Genomic DNA, 21,170 nt, shown 5'->3' with positions numbered 1-21,170 from the left:
ACTGCAGTTTAAAATATTAAGCCTACCGAAAATATTACACGGGGGAAGAACCAGAATCATAATTGTGAGGGAAGGGGAATACGTTTGAGGGGAGAAGGTGGCATGACAAATACAACTCTCAGATAATAAAGAACTTAATTTCTACACACCAAATGAAACAAAATTTACGAATTCCGGTAAGAATTCCTGGAAAAAAGATCGGTACTTCCCATTATGTCGGCTTTTCTAAAAAGTCAAGTTTGGTTAATACTAATGAAATAAAATAAAATAGGATGAATATATAATAGCTTAGGAACAAATTTGAGCTTATATTTGCACAATAGAGGGGTGGGGCTGGGGGTAGAGCATAGCATATATTAAATACGCAGCCTAACCTAACCTAGGTACCTTCTCCCCCCCCCCCTTAAACCCAAAATAAAACACAGTTTAATATCGTATACATAATGAAAATCGTGCTATCATTGCCTACTTTATAGCGGTTAACACGTCAAAAACGGGTTTTATCATTGCCTACTCTATAGCGGTTAACCCGAAAGGCTCACACAATGGGAAAGTAACAAAAGATCAATTCCTTCAATATTTCATGCGTTCACTCATTAGGTATTAAACATTGATACAGTATGTCCGAAACCAAAGTAGCAAAAAAAAAGGAAGAAAAATTACGATTCGGCTTTCAAAAGAATTCTCCTCTAGATGTTCAATTTCAGAACCCAAAACCCAAATGAAAAATCCAACTTCAATTAAAATTCTTCAATAGTTTTGATCACGACCACGAATGATGTAGATCCGTATAGCATTAGGAATACTACATTCGACATCGAAATGGTTTTGTCTCATTTTTTGAAAGAGAATAGTTTTGTCAACATATGTAGAACCGTCTATCATTTTTATTCATAGTAACACAACAGACAAAAATTAACGAGCAAGAGAGTAAGGCAGTAAAAAAATGTATAGCAAGTAAAGTAATATTCACTAGGGATGGATAGTCATTAGTGATAGATCACTGGGGGTGGTAACGTGATTGGGTGATTTTCGCGGAACAATATTTTTTTTCGGGGAGCCACAGAGATTTTGGGAAAATCCCCCAAAATGCGGGGATATTACAGGACCCTGAACGCCACGCAACCTTATTTCTGTAAATTTAAACGGGAATATAGGCCTATATACCTAAAATGAAGATTAAAAACTGAAACTAAAAAAATTACGAACATTTCGCGCGTTTTTGGCCCTCAAAACTTTATCAGAAGTCAGAATTTGCCTTGAACTTACAGAAAATCGCGAAGAAAGGTTTTGGCGTGTTTTTTAGACAAATCAAAATAATTAAGAACAGACTTGGTCAAAAGCTCCCCGTAAGCTAGTCGTAAATAATTTCTGAGACCACACTGGCTAATCATGATAAACAAAAAATTTCGCGATTTTTTGTTTATCATGATTAGCCAGTGTGGTCTCAGAAATTATTTGAACATACAGGGCTCTTATTTGAGATCCCCAAAACGTATTTAAACTTTTTCAGATTTTGACGATCTTTCGGGAAGCATATGTCTAATTTACCTGGTCTAATCGGCACTTCCAATGCTATATAATAGAAATCTCAAAACAAAAATGTAAGGCAACGTAATTCAGCCAGGGGGGCGGCCACCCCCCTGCCCCCCTTATGGACGCCCATTCTACTGTAGAGGTTTCAAGCTCCTACCTGCAAAAATGTGGAATTTTGTATTTTCTGCCAGAAGAAAGATCATGAATCCGTGGTTATTTGCTTTTTTTCCCCAGGGGTGATCGTATCGACCCAGTGGTCCTAGAATATTGCGGGAGGGCTCATTCGAATGAACATTAGAAGTTCTAGTGCCCCTTTTTAAGTGACCAAAAAAATGGAGGGCTTCTAGACCCCCTCCCATGCTCATTTGTTCCCCAGGGTCACCCGATCATAATATTGAGATAGCCATTTTGCTCAGCGTGGTCGAAAAATGTAATAACTATATCTTTGAGGATGACTTAAGCCCTCATAGACCCCGGGGAAAGGGCTGCAAGTTATGAACTTTGCCCAATGTTTACATATAGTATTGGTTATTGGGAAATATGCAGACGTTTTCAGGGGGGATTTTTCTGGTAGTGGGGGGGTGGTTACGTAGGAGGAACTTTCCATGGGGGAAGGGCCATTGCTATGAAGGAAGCGCTGGATTTCCCAACATTATTTAAAAACAATTAGAAATTAAATAAAAAGAAGAAGTTTTTTCAACTGAAAGTAAGGAGCAACATCAAAACTTGAAACGAACAGAAACTATTACGTATATGAAGGGGTTTGGCCCCTAGTCAATACCTCGCTCTTTACGCTAAAGTTTTTTTAGTACTGAAATAAGAGCTATTTATTCTAATTAAACGACCTTTGTGATTAAGGGGCCATTCCTAAAGAATTGGAACAAAATTCGAATTTCAGCGTAAAGAGCGAGGTATTGACTAGGGAGCGAATTCCTTAATATATGTAATAAAATATACGAATATTGAAGTTCCTTACGTAAGCTAATTCGTAAGTTACGTATATGATTACTAATAAAAACGTTTGTAAATACAATTAAAAGTTCTAGTGCCCTTTTTAAGTAGCCAAAAAAAATGTGAAGGCAACTAGGCCCCCTCCCTTGCCCATTTTTTCTCAAAATCTTCCTATCCAAATTTCGAGAAAGAAATTTAGCCAAAAAAAGTGAAATTAATATGCAAACTTCGTTTAATTATTCATATACGGTGACCCAAAATCAAAAACAGCATTAATTCAAAAACGTTCAGAAATTAAACAAAAAATAAAAGTTTTTTTTTAAAACTAAAAGTTAAAAAAAAAACTTTCCTTACTTTCAGTTAAAAAAACAACTTATTTCTTTTTGTTTATTTAATAAGAAACCAGCTGCTAACCTCATTTACTACCTTAATCGCAGCAGTGTTATTCTCGTACATAGCACTAATCACTGTAATGTATTTGTCTGGTATCTAATCCTTATAAATTGCAATGAAGCTTGTTTCCCTGTATAACACTGCATTTTTAGTTGCGCTAATACCTTTTTTTTTGTTGCTGTTAGGTTCATTCTAATTACGAAATATTATTGGATTATTAGTTTATTATACTCCTTGATGACTACTGTAGATGTTGGTATTTTTAAGATTCCTTTTTTCATTTTAACTTACTTCATAATTTTGAATAATATTATTTCTTCAGTCCTAACATTTTCATTTAAAATATTTTCTTTTTCCATTTAAATATTTTCATTTAAATTTAATTCTTTTCTATCTTTGTGTAGTGTTTCAGAACGTTTCTGCTTTTCGTGATTGTGCCTGATTTGCTTTAGTTTAAGAAAAAATTGAGTCATTTTTCAATCAAAAAAAAAAAAAAAAAAAAAAAAAAAAAAAAAAATCAGTCTCAATTAAACACGTATAGTTTCAACCATGTTATTTCAGATGTCCTCTCTGATGAATTTTATTTGTCAGCTCAGTGGTGTGTTTCACAACGTATTTCTGTTGCTAGTAATAGTGCCTGCTTTACTAGAATTTAAGGGAAATTTAGAAATGCCCCTTCATTTGAACGTATTCAGTTCCAGTTAAACACATTCAGTTTGGACTTTTTCATCTCAAACATTCTCTTGATTAATTCCTTTTTGCAGCATTGGGGTGTTTTTCAGAATGTATCTGCCTTGTTTGTGATGGTACCTGCTTTACTAGGATTGAAGGGAAATTTAGAAATGACTCTAGCCTCCCGAATGTCAACACAAGCCAATTTAGGAAAAATGGACAATTCAACTGACCAATGGTCCATGATTAGAGGAAATTTAGCCTTAGTACAGGTTGGTTTATTGTAAAAAACTCTCACGTGAGCTGTTTTTATAAGATTACTCCTTTTTTTAAGGTTTTATTACAAAGCTTAATTGACTATGAAATGTGATTGAAATTTAATTGGCTTCGTTCAAAATGAAATTTCCAAGACATAAGAATTAATACTTCCAAAAAAGAGGAAAAATTTGTTTTTGAATAAAAAATAATTTTAAAAATTTAATTTGAGTTTTAAAAACCTTGTAAAATATGCCAAACAAATTTTCAACAGTCAAAGGCATTAAAGAAAAATACTATCCTAGACCAAATGGCCCATACAAGTGCAATTTATTCCAGAAATTTATGTTCTGTATCCCCTTTCTTGGTAGTGATTATAATTTAGTATTTCTAGAGCCATTATATGGATAAAAGTAAATTATTTCAATTTTTTGTCACTATTAAAGTCACTGACGTTTTTATTGCTTTAGTGCAAATAATGAAAGTGATGATGATAAGTAAACTTCAGGTACGTAAAATCTAGAAACTTCACTCAGATAAGGAAACTTCGCTTGTGAACTTACACCAGATGATTTTTTTTCGTTTGTTCGTTTTCAAGTCAATGGTTTTGTTTTATTCAACTACCATTTTAAGGTGTGAGCTATTACACTATCAGAAACTAGTTTTATTTTTCTGAAATGTTCAGTTGAAAAGGGCAACGTCACATAAATTTAATAAGGTCATTATAAAGTATCAATAATCTCGGAATTTGATTCTGGGGATGAGACTATGCGAAACCGTCTCCATATCGATCTAAAATAATAATAAACCATGTAATAATTTTCTTCCTAACTGAAGAAGAGGAAGACCGAAAATTTCAAGGAATATTGTAAGTGAGCAAATGGTTGATAAAAATTCAAAACTAAACTGATATTATATTTTAGTTCTTCTAGAGCTATTATGCAGATAAGAAGTAATTTTTTTAAGTTTTTGTCACTATTAAAGACAGTGACGTTTTATTGCTATAGTGCAAGTAATAAGACTGATGACAATGAGTAAACTTCAGGTACGTTAAGTCATGTGAACTTCAGTTGCGTAAACTTCGCTCAGATAAGCATACTTAAGCTGCGAAGTTCGATGAGATGATTTTTTTTTGTTCGTTAATTTTTTTCTAAGTCAAAGTTTTTTGTCTTATTGAACTACCGTTTAAGTTTTAAGTTAATTCAAATATCATAGTTTATTTATTTTTACCTGTTCTCTTTCATATATTTAGTAAAAAAGGGCAATGTTGAATAGATTTAAAATGGTCGTTTTTAAAGTATTGGCGATCTCATAATTCGATTGCGGTGACAAGACTATGCGAAAGCGTCTCCATAACAATCTAAACAAGAAAAAGAAGATGAATTTGTAATAATTTTTCGTCTAATTGAAGAAGAGGAAACAGAAAATTTCAAGGAATATTAGTCTCAAATAAATAGATTTGCGCTATTGAGTAAGTATATAACGTTTAAACCAGTTAGCAATTTAAACTAGTAATCAATTTTTCCAAGAAATGCTGTCCTAATAATTGTCTAAATTATAATATTAAGCCGTTAATTATTTTACGATATCAAGTGCGTAACACTCCAATTATACATGAATGTATTAAAGTGACTTTCAAATACATGTATATCTAAACTTCCAGTTATGTTGAAGTCGTACTGCATGTGACTGCGACAACTTTTGTGTAACAGCTTTCTCGTGCATTTTCTATTTGTTTGAGCATTTAGATGCTTTTTTAAATCTTGACCTACTTGACTCGGTTGAACGCTTACAACGTAGAATGACTATATTCGTACCAACGTTATCTTACCTCTCTTGTGAAGAATGGCTCCGAAAGCTCCGACTGCCAACTTTGGCTTACCGTTTTATCGTGGCGACGTGATTGAAACTTGCAAGATCTGCCAAGGAATCTTTTATGATGGCATTGTACCCACCGAAATTCTACAGTTCAGTACATTAAGCTTACGTGGCCATCAGCTTAAACTACAAGGTAGAAATCTTCTTCAAGGACACCGGAAAATTAACCTTCTTGCTGGGTTATTCTGCAGCGCAATAAGAAAGCGGAATATTCTGCCATCATCAATAGTAAATAGCTCAGATGCGGATTCATTCAAGAGAGAACTTGATAATTGTCATGGACTTGATATTTTTTTTAGTTTTTCATTTTGTAAGGAATTATAAGAGGCTTGCGCGTCTTTTTTTGTATCAAATTATGGTGTATTATTATATTGTAAAATTTGGTTCTTGGCTGATTTGGTTTTTGACCTGTCTATGCTTGCAAATTCAGCTAATCAGAAACCTCGGCTCATCTATCATCTATTCTTGTAGGTGGCGACCAGATGCATTTCTAACCAAACTTGTGTGTCTAAATATATGGATTTCTGGCCACACAGTTTCCTAGGCTAAGCAGCATTGACATACATGTGCAGCAAGACTACTGTTCTTAAACATACGTCCCATCATGCACTTTCTTAGGCATAGAATTCTAGCGAGAAATACTTGAGAGTTCCACTCGTAAGCGCAGATAATAAATATGGTGATAAAGGAAGCTTCATAATCGGTAGAATTAACACCATTGACATAGGGTTCTAGACTCTAGAACTGAATGCTTATCTGTTACTTGTTGCAGCCAAGAACTTAGTTTTACATTCAAACATGAATTCCTGCATATTGATGTCTGAATAAACACGTGTCTTGACATGTCAATTTAATTAGACATGTTTTGAACGGCTCTTAAAGAAATCTGGCTAGACTTGTAGGCGAGCAGCTTGAGTACCTAGCATCATGTAAGCACCCTCGCTTGAGCAGCTTCATTTTGAATTAGTTAGCCTAATATTTATTGAGTTGAATGAGAGTGATTTTTATTTTTTTCTAGGTACAAGCAATAGTTGTTGGTTTTCTTGCTAGTATAGTAGCTGTTATTATGAGTTTGTCAGGAGAAGATATATTTTCCTTTAACAAGGCCATTTTGCTTTGTGCTAGTGCAATTGTTACTGCCTCGTTTGCGTCTCTTATTTTAGGTAAGTTCCTTTTCGAATTTTTGGGTGTTCCTTTTGAGTTTTTTTTTAGATTTATGACGCTGACTGCCCTTGCTGCCGGACAAGTGATATTATGTAGTATATATAATTTTATAGGATTTAGATATTACATACATTACTTACTTATCGATTACTTGATAAGTAACAACCCATGAAAAGTTATGTCTTCCGAGAGTCTGTTATCTTTTCTAATAAATTCTAAAATAATTTTTTAATCTTAGCCTGAAAATATAATCAGGTTTTTTCCATTGCCCTCAGCTTTACGTACTAATGTCTTTTAATTTGTTTTGGAAAAAAGTTTTTAAGCTAAGTTTTATAGTGTGATTTTTTTTCAGTAAATAATTTTGAATTTAATTTAAGATTTCAGAGCTATATGAAATTTGTTCCATTTATTTACTAAGTTTCCAATAGGTAAAGATTTTTGCGTTTGTGTAGACTTTTTTTTCTGGTTAGTGGTTTGAAGGCTCTAATATCCAATCAAAAAGCCTTCAAAATTACAGCAAAAAAATATAGGTGCTGGAAAAATTAATATTGTTAAATTGAGCATGTAAAACTGCACAAGGAACTTAATTGCAGTAGAAAGCTCAAATTTATTTATCTCTTTTTAAGACAAACGTCATGGCGCGATGGTGCTAAAAACATAAGGCTCGATTTGTCTCTAGCCCCGTGATTTCCAACGTGGGGCACAGGACTATACATCAGAGCCTTAATTTTGAAAAAAATCACATTTTTCATGTGAACGACTTTATATTCATGTGCATTTAAAGAGATAAAAAGATAAGAGCATTACAATGACGTCATACATTTTATAAAAGGTGTTATATTTAGACAATAATTTTCTTTAGTATAAAACATGCCCAGAGGAGGACCCGAAAAGGGATACCAAGTTCATAGCCTTTAAGCTTGCTTCAGGTGTATGCAAGTAAAATTTTGAGCAATAAAATATAAATATCATGAGGGGATATCAGGATTTTAGAAATGTCTAGGTGGGCGTGGTCCAAAATCGGTTGGGAATCACTGCTCTAGCCAATCATTTACCTATGTTTTCTTCCTTGATGTGTGTCTATGAAATTTCCTTTAAAAGGAACCAACAAACGGGTTTCACACTTTAAAAAAACTTATCTCCAAATGCAATAAAAATTATAAAGGATTGTTCCCCCTGCTATCTTAACATATTAAGTACACAATAATTGTATATCTGTAAAGGAATTCTTGAACACGGCACTAAATTTTTTTTTCTGAAAATTTACATAGTCTACTACCATTTTCTCGTATAAAAAAAAACGAACTAGATAGGTCACGACTTTGGGAAAACTCGTTCCCCCCTTCCTCCAAGCCATCTTAATGTTTTCTGTAAACGTGTCCTGAGTAAAATTAGGGACCCCCTGAAGATTGAAAGGCTTGAGCATGAGTAGGAAGAGTTTCAAACCGCAGTTTGTTTGTTGTGACAAATCAGTTAATTCCGAGAACGCCTCCTTCCAGTGACCACCTCCTTCCAGAGAACACCTCTGAAATCATTCTAAATGGAGATGCATTAGATAAAGCCGTTTTAAGAGTTCTCGATGCTTTACCCTTCTCAGAATGTTTTTGGGTGTTTGCTATATTGGCTTGGAAAACGGCGGAACAAGAATATGTAGTTCGCTTGATGGAGGCTGGGGATGTACTTGTAGAAAACAGTCATTGACTCTGCATTAAATCTGTCACTTAGAGGCTGTACCCGGTCGGTACTCTCCTTTGAAGTTTTCTTTTCAGTTATAGATGTAGTTTTAAATTGAAATAAAACCCAGCTCTAAATTGGTATCTGGAGAAATCTGGTGAAGGTAAACCTGAAGGGTGTGCGAAAACACAGGATGGCTGGCCCCCAGTCCACCATTTTACTTCCTGGCTTAAGGACCGTGAAACGGAGATCAGCACCGGTGGTAGGAAGTGTAAAGTCCAGTCATGAAGAATAAATAGAACAATAGAGAAATTTGTTATATAAGAGTGGAACGCAACTTTAAAAGAATATTTCGACCCTATATCCAAGAGCCGTCCTCAGCAGAACAAATGAATAAAAAACCAATATAAAAGAAACTTACATTAAAATTCAATCTTTCAAAAATTCAAAATTTTATTTAGCTTTTACGATTGGATTTTAATGTGAGTTTTTTTTTATATTATTTTTTTTCTTCATTTGTTCATTTGCTTAGGACGGCCCTTGGATATAGTGTTAAAATATTCTTTTAAAGTTGCGTTCCACTGTCTTACATAAAAAATTTCCCTATTGTTCTACTTAATGTTTATGATGGAAAGGCAGTGTGGTCTTTTTCACTATTTACTTAACGTCCAGTGCCGTATTTTTTACCTTTTTTTACCTTACCAGTAGAATTTTTCAGCCCTTCAAAAAGCATGCATCCGTAGTCGGGAAAAGGCCTATCCCATGATTTGTACAGAGGATATTTAATCAAACACTAACTGCGCAAAATTCACAAATAGTGATTTTGATTGTACTAAGGCTCAAAATTAATCTCTCTTTTTGGTTTAGCAATCAAAGTAGGCTATTGTAAAAGAAGTTATCATTCTGATTCAAGACATTAATCCTAATTTTTCTATCACTCACAGTTTTTCCACTTTTTTTTAGTTTTTCCCTGAAAACCCCAAAATTGAATCAAAAACATCCTCTAAACATAATTTCGTTAAAGCTATGAATGTAAAAAAAAGCCGCTTACAGTTTAAATTTGCAACCAAACAGCTCTTTTAAAAAAAAGAAACTTTACTAAAAAAAAAAAGAATATATTATTCTGAAAAATCGAGCAAAAAAACGTATTTTGGACAAATCAAAATTTACACGTCTCTTGAGAACCAGAAAAGATAATGTAAAACAGAATGAAACAATGGTTGATTTAGGTCTTATTCATTCATTCATTGGTTAAACATCAGATACGAGTTACGTGAACTTCAGATACAGAAATTTCGCTCAGGTAACTAAATTTCAGCTGCGAAGATCCATCAGATGGTTTTTATTTATTTTTTTCTTCGTTAACTTCTTTCCAAGTCAAAAATTTCTACCTTATTAAACTACCCTTTCAAGTTTTAAGCTAATTCACAAACACAAATTACAGTTTTGTTGAGTTTTATTTTTTCCCTGATATATTCAGTGGAAAAAGGCAACGTCAAATAAATTTAAAATGGTCATTTTGAAAGTGTTGGCAATCTTGTAATTCGATTCCGGTGATAAGACTGCGAAAACGTCTCCATAACAATCTGAACAAGAAGAAGAAGAAGTATTGGTAATAATTTTTCGTCTCACTGAAGAAGAGGAAGACTGTAATTTTCAACGAATATTATCCGCAAATAAACAAATTAAGCCAGTTAAACAATTGTATTATTGAACCTTACAACTAGTCAAATATTTCAATTGGTAATAAATTTTTCTCAGTTGTTCAGTTTAAATAAATGACAAAATTATAAAATTAAGTCTTTCGTTAATATTAAGTTAGTGACTCTTCAATTATACACTATCATGTATTCTAGTGAGTTTTCAATACATTGAAACTTTACACAAATACTGAAAAAATATTGGAAAACAGATTGAACCAACGGTTGATTTAGGTTATATTTATTCATTCATTGGTTCAGCCAATGAACGAATCCACACTGTGTTTTGTTTAGGCCATCGTTTTGCAACGTATTTTGTGCAGCAAACCCTAATATAGGTAAACACAAAAAAGTCAGTTGCCGATGGTCTTCCTTTAATTAAATACTTAACTCGAGCCTAATTATTTGTTTGGTCAGTAGAGTGTTTTCCATACATACTGAACGTGATCAATACTTACCCTAAAAAGTCTCTCCAGTGTTTTAATAGCATCATAAGCAGTAACTCTGTATCCTATATCATAAACCTGAACACTCCACCTTGAAGAAGATCTAGGGTTGTCATCTTGATATTATTCAGGCCACTATTCAAAATAACAATTTCCCAGATGCTATGTTTAAGTTTAAGCTTTCGATGAATATTACCAATTAAATATATAATTGCATTGAGACTCAATTATTTGCTTTCAAGCACACAAGATTGTGACTAAAAAGTTAAAAAAAAATCTGGATGGACACTTGGCTACTTTTAGGTTTCAGAAAAAAAAAATTGTTTCCATTTTTTAAAAGGATTTTTTAAAATATGAAATATCACAAATGATGCGAAAACAATCTGAACGAAAGTATCTCCGAAGATCTTATATTTTATTACCAAGAAAAACTCACTTCTAGAATTTGTAATACTCTAAAACATATGTGTTTTTTAGGTATTATTATGGTAGCTGTGATTTTATTTTCTCATAAATACAACATTAACCCCGATAACGTGGCAACGCCTATTGCTGCTAGTCTGGGTGATTTGACAACCTTGGCACTACTCTCGGGAATAGCTACTCTTCTTTATAATTCTCTTGGTAAGTCCTCTTCTCTATATGATGATTGATTTTTAAATTTAAATAAAAATTTATTTTAATTTTAAATCTAAATTCAGTACGTCGCAGATTTAAATTTTTCTCAGAACTGTCAGTCGCTGGGCTTAATAGTGCAGATGAAGTCGCACTCGGATACCACTAGACCATTTTTTTCCTTAATTGGGAGGAAAGTAGAAGAGACAGGAAAGTTAACTGTATTTATTTTATGAGAGTGTTTTTTAAAACAAGGTGAATTGTTTTAGATTTAGAGCTAAAAAAAATGACAGGGAAGTTTTTAATCATAGTTACCCTCTCCTTTCGTTTTGCATGCCTTATTTTTGGAGCTCATGTCTTATGATGATCTCACCCTTAATTGACAGTGACTCAAGGCGTACTTCCTTTTCTTCAGCAGTTGAGTTATTGCCTTCCTCGTCATCAGTTATCCTTCTTTATGTGTCCTTTTTACGTGGAAAGGGCCACCGATTCCCATTTAAAAATATGCGTGTTGTGGAATTGTTCAATTTTTAGTTCCAGTAAAAGTGGTGCAAAGTCAAGGTTGAGTAAGATGGAGCTAATCAACTTAGCTCTGTCAGGTAGTGAGGCTATTATGGAAATTTAATGGTTGGGTGGTAATGCGACCCGTATCACTAGATGGAATTCCTGCCCAAAAAACCTTTCGGATGACAGGCATAAAGAAAAAAAAACCTAGAATATGCTATTTATGTGAGGATTTGGGAAAAATATATTTTGCTCTCTTTCGCCCCAGGAAACTATTAGTTCCTTCACTCTCCTTAGTTACTACTTAAATCCCATCCAACATTATGGGACGTCTTGGAGTCGCTGCTTTTGACAGGGCATGAATCAGGGCTGGATATGAGTATCTGTCTTGTGCCACTCTGAATAGCTATACAATATGCTGATGGTCAAAGCTGTTTTTTCACCATTTCCATGGTCTTCCTCGTCGTCGCTGTCCATCCATCGTTCCTTCGAATGTGAATTCAGGGAAAATTTCCCTCGCCCCAAAGAAAAACACTTCCTGAGTTTCAACTCCAGTATCTTCAGCCATGAGACAAAACAAGTATACTTTCCAAACGACGTATAAAATTCCTCATTTTATAATGAAACCTACCTACCCCATATTATACCAACATACATACCAAAGATAACGTATACATACCATACATACGAAGAATAACTTATGCATACCATACGTACAATACATACCAAAAATAACATATATATACCAAAAATAACGTATACATACCATACATACCAAAATAACGTATACATACCATACATACCAAAATAACGTATACATACCATACATACCAAAATAACGTATACATACCATACATACCAAAATTAACGTATGCATATCATACATACCAAAAATAACGAATAGTTTCTTCTAAATATCAACAACCTACTGACTATGATTGCATAATAGAGAAAAACTCGCTTCGGGCTTACCCGTCGTATAACATTTCGTGATTTTTTTTTAGATTATTGATTGGCTGGGAGATTACGGACGCTTACCACTTAAATAAAGAAAGATATCAAACTTTTGCTGACGTCTAGAAATAACGACATCAAGAAGAAGAAAATTTTGTATAAATATATACACTTCATTTACTGATTCATTCTGAATTATGAAATAATCATCAAAGTATCAAGCTATATCATTTGCCAGTGTCTGCAACTCACACAACAATCGTGTAACGCTGTACAACGGGTACCTTAAGCGAGTATTTCTTATTATACTCCTCGGTAGCTTTCCAATCCTCGGAAAAGAGTATACGCTCCGGTTTTTTAAGGCCATTAGCATCTTATTTACAATTGTCAATAGTCATATTTTTTTTCAACGAATAATTGGCAAAATATTTATTTATTTATATATTTTTGATTTATTTACTTATTAATTATTTATATATTATTAGTTATTTATATATTATTAGTTATTTATATATATATATATATTTATTTATTTATTTATTTATTTATTTATTTATTACCCGTCAAAAAAGGTACAAAAGACGGAGTATCACTAAAAAAGAAAAAAACACACAAAAAAAAAAAAAAAAAAAAAATTACAACACATTACACATAATCGAACAAATTACTAAGACGAGAAAGAAAAACTCAATTATACACTGCACTGCAGGTACGTAAGAAATTTTACTTTTTAAAATCCCAAGTACTGAAGAAATATAAGCAATATGATTGATAATTTCAATTCAACTAACCTAACCTACAGCAAAATACTTGATAACTTCTATTCAAAATCAACGGACTCAATCAACTAGTATAAATATAACAAGAGACGGTAAAAAGACTAAATATGACAAGAGGTGTGCAAACAAAATTAAATGGACAACGATTTACTGCCTTAGCAAACGGTACCAAGGGTGGGAAGAAACTTTCTCGTTGTACCGTTTAATTTGTTCAATTATAGCTGCCGTCGCGTCCGCAATTTTAAAATTTTTGACAAGGTGCGAATTTCTTGTCCACGGCGGGAGCCGCAACAAGGACTGTATACTTAAAAAACGCGGATCTGAGCTTTCTTTTCTCTGGCTCGGGAAAAATTCTCCAAAACGGGCTTAGATACAGGAAATGGGGAAGGGATACTGCATTATAAAGTTGAGCCAGAATTAAACGGTTGAAATGGATTTTAGATGAGACTACTCTAAATGGGGAAGGGATACTGCGTTATAAAGTTGAGCCAGAATTAAACGGTTGAAATGGATTTTAGATGAGACTACTCTACTGTAAGCAAAAGCCAGGCGTTTACGGAGATGATCAATAAAAAAGGAGCAGGTAGTTTTGAGATCCCTTCCAATTGGTAAACCAAGGTAAATAATTTTCGAGACAGGGTCAACAGACAGTTCTCACAGACGAGACCTCTTCTTGGCGCCAGCTGAACAGAAGAATATCCGACTTCTGTGGGTTAAATTCAAGGCCAATGCGACTGTAATTTGATTGTAGTGTGGAGAAGGTGGTCTCTGTACCTGCGACTGTGCGGCTGGGGTTCCGAATATCATCAGTATAGACTATCATTGGAACGTCAATGCCACGAGCTATGTATGTTGTCTCAATAGTAGACTGTGTTTCAATAATACAGTTATTAAAGGCACAAGGAGATGTGACTGACCCTTGTCGAGCACCCTTTTTTACTGGGACTACAGGATTCCCTCGGTAGGACAGCATCACGTCTGGTGTATATTCAGTGAGGGCTCGACCATGGCCAGGAAGTAGGAGTTCAGCCAGTAGGTGGTCGTACATGTCTTTAATGGGTAGTAGGATGTCCTTCTGTACACCTCTCTTTCGCATATCCAGAATGAGTTGGTCATGGAGGAGTGAGTCGTAGGCACGGCAGGCGTCATGTAGACCTATAACAATGGACTCCTTTGATTCATCAGCGTCAATCAAGACTGAAGCCAAAGCAGAAATGGCGTGGCCGCAACCAAGACCCCTCTGGAATTCAAACTGTGAAGGGGGAGTCCAGCATTTTTACTGGATTTCATCAATGACCGAAAGTTAGAAGATTTTGCAAAGCGTTGGTGCTACTGTGATCGGTCTTAACGAAGCACATTCCGAATTACTTTTTCCTTTCTTTGGGATTGGCCTAAGCGACCCAGTACTGAATGCCGATGGTACGAGTCCAGTAGTGAAGATCATCTGAAAGAGAAGAGTTAGGTGTCCCATGAAAGTTGGGCTGCAATGGCTAAGGTAAAGGGCGGATACACGGTCAATGCCAGCCGAATTCTTCTTTTTCAACTGTCGGATCGCGGACGCAACCCCTTAGCCCAAAGTTTCATACGAGTTTCCGGCAAATTGGACAAATTCGGTGCTTCTTTGAACCTCCTTTGTTAGAAGAGAGACCAATTTCAAAGGAAACAATCTTTTTGAATATTTTCTTTGTATAGTAGTCCCTTGGTCCAAGGACTTGTGACCGTAATTTTCAAATTGAGCAGGAAAAAATTTTTGTGGTCTATTTCCAGGCCCCTAACCCCTCTTCTCACAGCAAAATGATGCTGATCTTTTTTTTTTTTACCAAGAAATAATACCAAATAGTTTCACACCGCTGAAGTTCAAGATCAAACATTTCCCCTCTCTTTTTTCTGCTATGAAAAGTATCTATAAAGAATTGACAATTTGCATAATTTGTGGACCTTATCCTAGGGGCTCTAGGAGTTTCGTTGGATATGTTATGTTGGATGCAAATCATTGATATTTTCAAGTATTCTGAACAAAATGGGGACAACGTAATGTTTATCAGATATACGAAGGGACTGCAAAAGTACCAGATATCAAAAAAGGTTGTAGGGTAGGGGCTGGTTGCTATCCAATCACTTTTGACTTTTAAAAAGGGTACTAGAACTCTTAATTTGTGATCGAATGATCCTGTGAAGTTTCTACGACCACAAAGGGGGTTCAGGAGGCGGCAGCCCCCTTCTTATACGGAATAAACTCTGTCAATTTTAGGGTTTAATGCTACTCTTTACTTTTGTAATAAAGGCGTAGACCAGAAATATTCCTGGAAATCACGAGGAATTATGTACTAATTTCTACTGCCTTCCTTCCCTTGAACTAATTCTGTTGTCATCTGAAGGCTAAAAGAGAGTTAAGATATTTGGCGCTCAAATGCACTCTTTGAGGCATCTGCCCCCCCCCCCCGCCTACAAAATGATCACCACCCCTCTTTCTTAATAGCTGATGCGTAGTTATACATTGCGCATTGCATGTAAATTATAAAATTCAAGCAAATTAGTTAAATAAAGCTTTAAAAGGAATGTCTGAAATATTTTTCTGGAACAAGAATGGAGGTATCAGCATGCAACATCCTTATTCAGGCTTAGTCTAAATGAACGAAGATGAGAAATTAATTCCTAACCACCCCCTCTCCCCTAACCTCTCGCACTTTTAAGATACTGACTTCTATATATCATGTGAGCCAAATAGAATGGGTCCAATAGTAATTGCTTACTTTGAAGGGTGGGCGATAAATCTCAGTTTAGCTGAATATTGTGCATAACGTCTTTTACATTACCGCAGCCGATAGGTTTTAACTACTTATCTATATTTTAGAATTTGCTTTTCTAGGTCGGCAACCATGGCTAGCTCCATCTATAATTGGTGCCTACCTTTTAGTAATTCCTATTTTTATCTGGGCTGCAAGAGGTCATTGCACAACCAAAGAAGTTCTAACTACCGGCTGGGTTCCTGTCTTGTCTGCCATGGTTATTAGCAGGTAGCTTTTCATTTTTTCTGTAAAGCCCCATGTCAATTTGTCTAGTGGTCTGTCTTAACTGCTTATTAACAGTAACATGGATCCTTCATTTTTGGGGAGAGTCCTAGTATACAAAAAATTGTCTGGGGGACAGGGCCCCAAAAGATGGGACATGAAAAAGGTTCAAAATAATTTTTTTTTTCCTGATGGCTCGAAATTTTTATGCTAATTTTCTGAGGCAACGAGACTAATGCAAACGAAAAAAGGAGAAAAAAATAGTCGGTTCTCTGCAAAAACGGGTCCAAGAGGGTGTTAAAAGTTTGTTGTTGCTGATGCTTAAAAGGGCAAGTCCCTGGGCCGTGTGAATTCTAATTTTCTAGAACATTATTAGTTTGGGGGGAACGGAGCTTGAATATCGGTGCCTTTAAAAGAGCCGATTTTTTTCTGATTGGCTTGAAACATATTCTTTAGTACTTGGACCATGGAGACCCTAGCACGCAAAAATATTGAAGAGAAACTTGGTTCCCCCATTAATGTCACCCGAAAAAGGGCCAACACGTCTTGTCAGTTAGGGCGTGGGCCACCAAATGGGCAAATGTTTTTTTTACTCGATAGGTCTTAAAATTTAAAGAGTCTTTGTCTTAGCTAAGGGGACCAAATTTATTGTTTGAAGGGAAAAGAGTGCTGGAAGGCCTGGAAATGAGCCAACATATTTATTGTTCCTGTATAGTGTGAAACTTAAAGCCATAAGTCCATAGGTCAACGGGAACCTAATGTAAAAAAAGGTTGTGGCAAGGTACCCCCCAAAATTGGGGCTCAGAAAGGGTCATAAACTTATTTTTCTGGTCAGCTCAAAACTCCCAGCCTCAAGCCTTTGGGCCAAAACGAAATCCATTGCACAAGAGTAAATAGAAAAAAGAAAGTTTCACCGAAAAAGGCTGAAAGAATTGTCTTTTAGAATATCTTGAAACTTAAATCCGTCAGTTCCTGGGCAGAGGGAACGCTAATACGCAAAACGAATTTCAGATTTGGGGGGGGGCTGACCCTCTAAAACTGGGCAAAAATATTTTCTTTTTTGGCTTGAAACTTAAATCCGGAATTTCTCGGGTTGATAAGTCCTTAATTGGCAAAGAAAAGTATTTCGCCTGAAAACTAGGCCCAAGACAGGGCCATTAGATTTGTTTTTTAAACAGATTGAAATTTAAAACCGTTAGTTCCTGGGTCAAATGAACCATAATGTGCAAGGAAAATTTTAGTGCAAGGTCCGGGTCCGGGGGGTGTATGTTGGTCCGGGGGAAAATATGAGCTTGGGAGGGGCATCGATTGCCCTTCAATTGCTTTCCAACCCCCTAGAAAAGCTAGTAGAACTTCCAATGTCCAAGTTTCTACGACCATCCCTTCCATACAAAGTGGCCTGAAGTACTTACGTGGAACCACCGCTGGTACCACTATTATATGTGGGGCCAACACTGGGACCACTATTTGACGTGGGAACTCGTGAGCCCCCACTATTTGTTCTCCAACGCCACACCAGTGCCGCTGGCGGTTTCTTTAGAGTATGGTAACGTGATCGAATGATTACAAGGGCCAAACTATGGGCCAAGGATGCCACAGTTTGTGTCACCACTAATATCTCTAGTTATCTCTTTGAAGGGTAAACGCCCCCCCCCCCGCCCCCCGTCGATATATTAATGACGGTATTCATCGCGAACTCTTTTCCTACCCTGCCTAGATTCGGCAAAAATAATCTTACACGGTTGGAAAAAATAACTCACTTTTAATCTCCCAAATTTCGATTCCAACAAAAAATGCGTCTGCAAACTCTGAAAACAGACTAAAAACAAAATCACTACTTTAGTACGAAGAACTTGGTGTAGGGGTGAACCCTAGATTGACCCTGACCAATCTCATAAATGAAAGCTTTAAAATCAAACACTTTTTAAATACCATTAACTACGAAGGGCCAAGTCCAGACAGACTGAAATAGATTTTATCCCAAAGGTTCACTTAATGCGAAATTACTGGCTTGGCAACGAGACTTTAACTTTTAATTGAAAATTGTATTATAAGCAAATCTAAGTAAATGTAATTAAGAAAAGGAAAATAGGTCATTTATCTGTTGGGGCAGGGAGCCCCAACAGGTATGTATAATAAAAAAAGGCCACAAAATCGGTGATCTATGCAAAATATTGCAGAGAAAGCTGAAATAATTCCGATAATGCCCCCAGGTTTTGGGGGCAGAGGGGCTTGGGCCCCTGATGCTGCTCAGATTTCTGAAATAAAAATGAGCACATGTATGTCTTTTTGGTTTTGGCACAGCCTAATAATAGAAAGGGGAAAGAAAATTGGTATTTTTAATATTGCAAATATTGCAGTGCCATTTATTTCATGTTGGGAATAAACGAAAACTCATGTCAAGTTAAATTTCTCCTAAAATATTAGTTAATTTTAAGTTAATATCCTTTAATTCTGATTAATTCTAATTCTGATTGTTTAATTCTGATGTGATATACGCAACAATGAAGTTATGTACATTCTGCTATATACCGAATTTTCTACATAAAATTTTATAGTTTATATCATATTTATACATAAACGAATTTTCTACATTGCTACATAAACAATTTTCGGTATGTACATGTTGCTACATACCGAAAAAATGTAGCAGTTGATCACCAGAAAACTTCCTTGTTCGCAATTAATTAATCAAAGCGTCATCTTAATTTCTACTTTTTCTCTATTTCAATTCTTTTTCCATTGGATTTTTGCTGTATTGACAACTTGGAAGGTTCTTAGAAAACTTGGGTCAAGCCTATTTGGAAAAGTTCGCTGTTGCAATTATGATTAAAAAGAATTCTTTAAGATTTCTGTCTAGCACGGCTAAGTTTGAGAGTTTGGCTGATCTGGGAATTGATATTACCATCATTAAAATAAGCTTTGCTAGCAATCTGAATTGAACTGAAAGGTTTGAATGTAGGTCAGTTTAACAAAAAGCTATATATATAATTTGTTATAAGAGTTTCAACAATTGTTCTGCCATCATCGTATCATCTCGTGGTCTAACTTGGTGCAATATGCTCAGGGTGACTAATAGCCTATCTTCTTCAGTATTAGTGTAGTGACAATCCTGTTCGGAGCATAATCAGCATTTAAAAGGTTTTGATCAATTGTAGTTTGTGGCGGGGTGGATCCAGCTAATCGAGGCTGAGTTCTCCAAGGTCCTTAGCCTTCCATACCCTAGGTGGCTGTGTTTGCAGATTCACACCACTGACCCCCACCTCAAACTAGGATTTGATCTTGGTGATAGTAGGATTCGAACACACTTCCCGAAGGACAAAGAATTGCAAGTCCAGTGTGCCATCCACTCGCCTTTGGCAGCTCTGGTCTATGTTTAAAACTAAAATGAAGTTATTTACACTTTCAGCGCTGGGGGCGTCATTCTTGACCATACAGTGAAAAGTTACAATGGTATTGCTGTGTTTCAACCAGTTATTAATGGTGTTGGTGGTAATCTAGTGGCAGTTCAGGCATCTAGACTATCAACTTGGCTCCATAGAAATGGCTCACTTGGTCGGTTGCCATTAAATGCAGGAACTATTTGTGTCAACCCTGTTTCTGCGTTCTGTAAGGTAGTTAATATTCGTATTGCTTATCTTATATTCGTTTTTCTGTTATATGAAACGAACGAAATTACTTTTATAGATATTGTATGGGGTGGGATAGATGTTGCCATGAGTCTGAGGAGCTTATGGTTAAACACATTCCTCGTAACATCTGAATTACAGATGCCAGTTGTGGCGAAAAAAATGGCTGGTGTTGCTGCAAGTACCACTTGAGTAGGGATTGTAGATTGCTCTTTGAGATAGAAAAAAGTAATAATTGTCGGATTCTCGTTAATGTCGTTCATTGTATTCTTTCATAACAATAGCTCGATTTTAGATGTATAGCGTGATTCTTGGTCAAAGGCAAAATCCGACCTCAAATTTTCGCAGAATTCGGCTTCTTCTATCTACAGTATGTGTAGATATCTGGTGATGCCGTTTTATTAATCTATATCAAGCTAAGCAGTCCCATTAGTTTTGTGGCTGATAACTCTACTTCGGTTGGACTAGCTGACCCGGTCCGATAACTAATCTTTTTTCCTTTCTTTTGCGTTAAGAATTCATTAAGTACATGACGTTTTTTTAAAAAATATTTTACATACATTTTTTCCTCAGTCATATTGGGAATAAGTACTGTTTACCTGTGTTACGGATACAATTAGGGAATGTCAACCTCTGGTATTAGTGTTCTCTAGTGTAACACGATTTTCAGTTCTTTATATTGAAGGTAAGGCAGGACATATTTTCTGGGTGTAATTTTTGCACGGTTTTCATCTGGAAATATTTACCCCCCTTTGAACAGCAATCAAAAAGGGTTATATGTGAATTTTTATTAACATTTGAATTTATGTACTTAGATTTTTTCATCTTGAAATCAAAGAATTATTCAAAGAAGGGATATTTACAAGCGGCAGTTTGTAATGCTACTACTAATTTTACAAATTTGTCGCAGCATTAAAGCCACCTGTGCTGACATAGTGACAAGAGCAACCTAACAACACCCCGCTCGAAGATCCTGCTTTTCCCACCTCCCGAGAAATCCGAGATCCAA

At 35.5% G+C, this 21,170-nt stretch overlaps 1 protein-coding gene across 3 annotated transcripts in view; it reads left to right on the top strand.

Moving 5' to 3' along the window:
* The window catches only part of LOC148939498 (solute carrier family 41 member 1-like), a 91,893-nt gene that overhangs the window by 55,719 nt on the left and 15,004 nt on the right, over positions 1 to 21,170 (top strand). For all 3 annotated transcript variants that reach the window (XM_089106696.1, XM_089106697.1, XM_089106698.1), the window contains exons 3-7: positions 3,645 to 3,824; positions 6,704 to 6,848; positions 11,147 to 11,293; positions 16,391 to 16,538; positions 19,942 to 20,146. In XM_089106696.1, the coding sequence (XP_088962822.1) occupies positions 3,645 to 3,824; positions 6,704 to 6,848; positions 11,147 to 11,293; positions 16,391 to 16,538; positions 19,942 to 20,146 (825 nt within the window). The remainder of the gene's footprint in view (positions 1 to 3,644; positions 3,825 to 6,703; positions 6,849 to 11,146; positions 11,294 to 16,390; positions 16,539 to 19,941; positions 20,147 to 21,170) is intronic.

Source organism: Artemia sp. Qi Xiang Cuo, chromosome 21 (genome assembly GCF_049724085.1).
Source record: "Artemia sp. Qi Xiang Cuo chromosome 21, ASM4972408v1, whole genome shotgun sequence".
In the NCBI taxonomy this organism is placed as follows: Eukaryota; Metazoa; Arthropoda; class Branchiopoda; order Anostraca; family Artemiidae; genus Artemia; species Artemia sp. Qi Xiang Cuo.
Note: the sequence above shows the minus strand (reverse complement) of the source record. Positions and strands in the feature narration are given on the sequence as shown.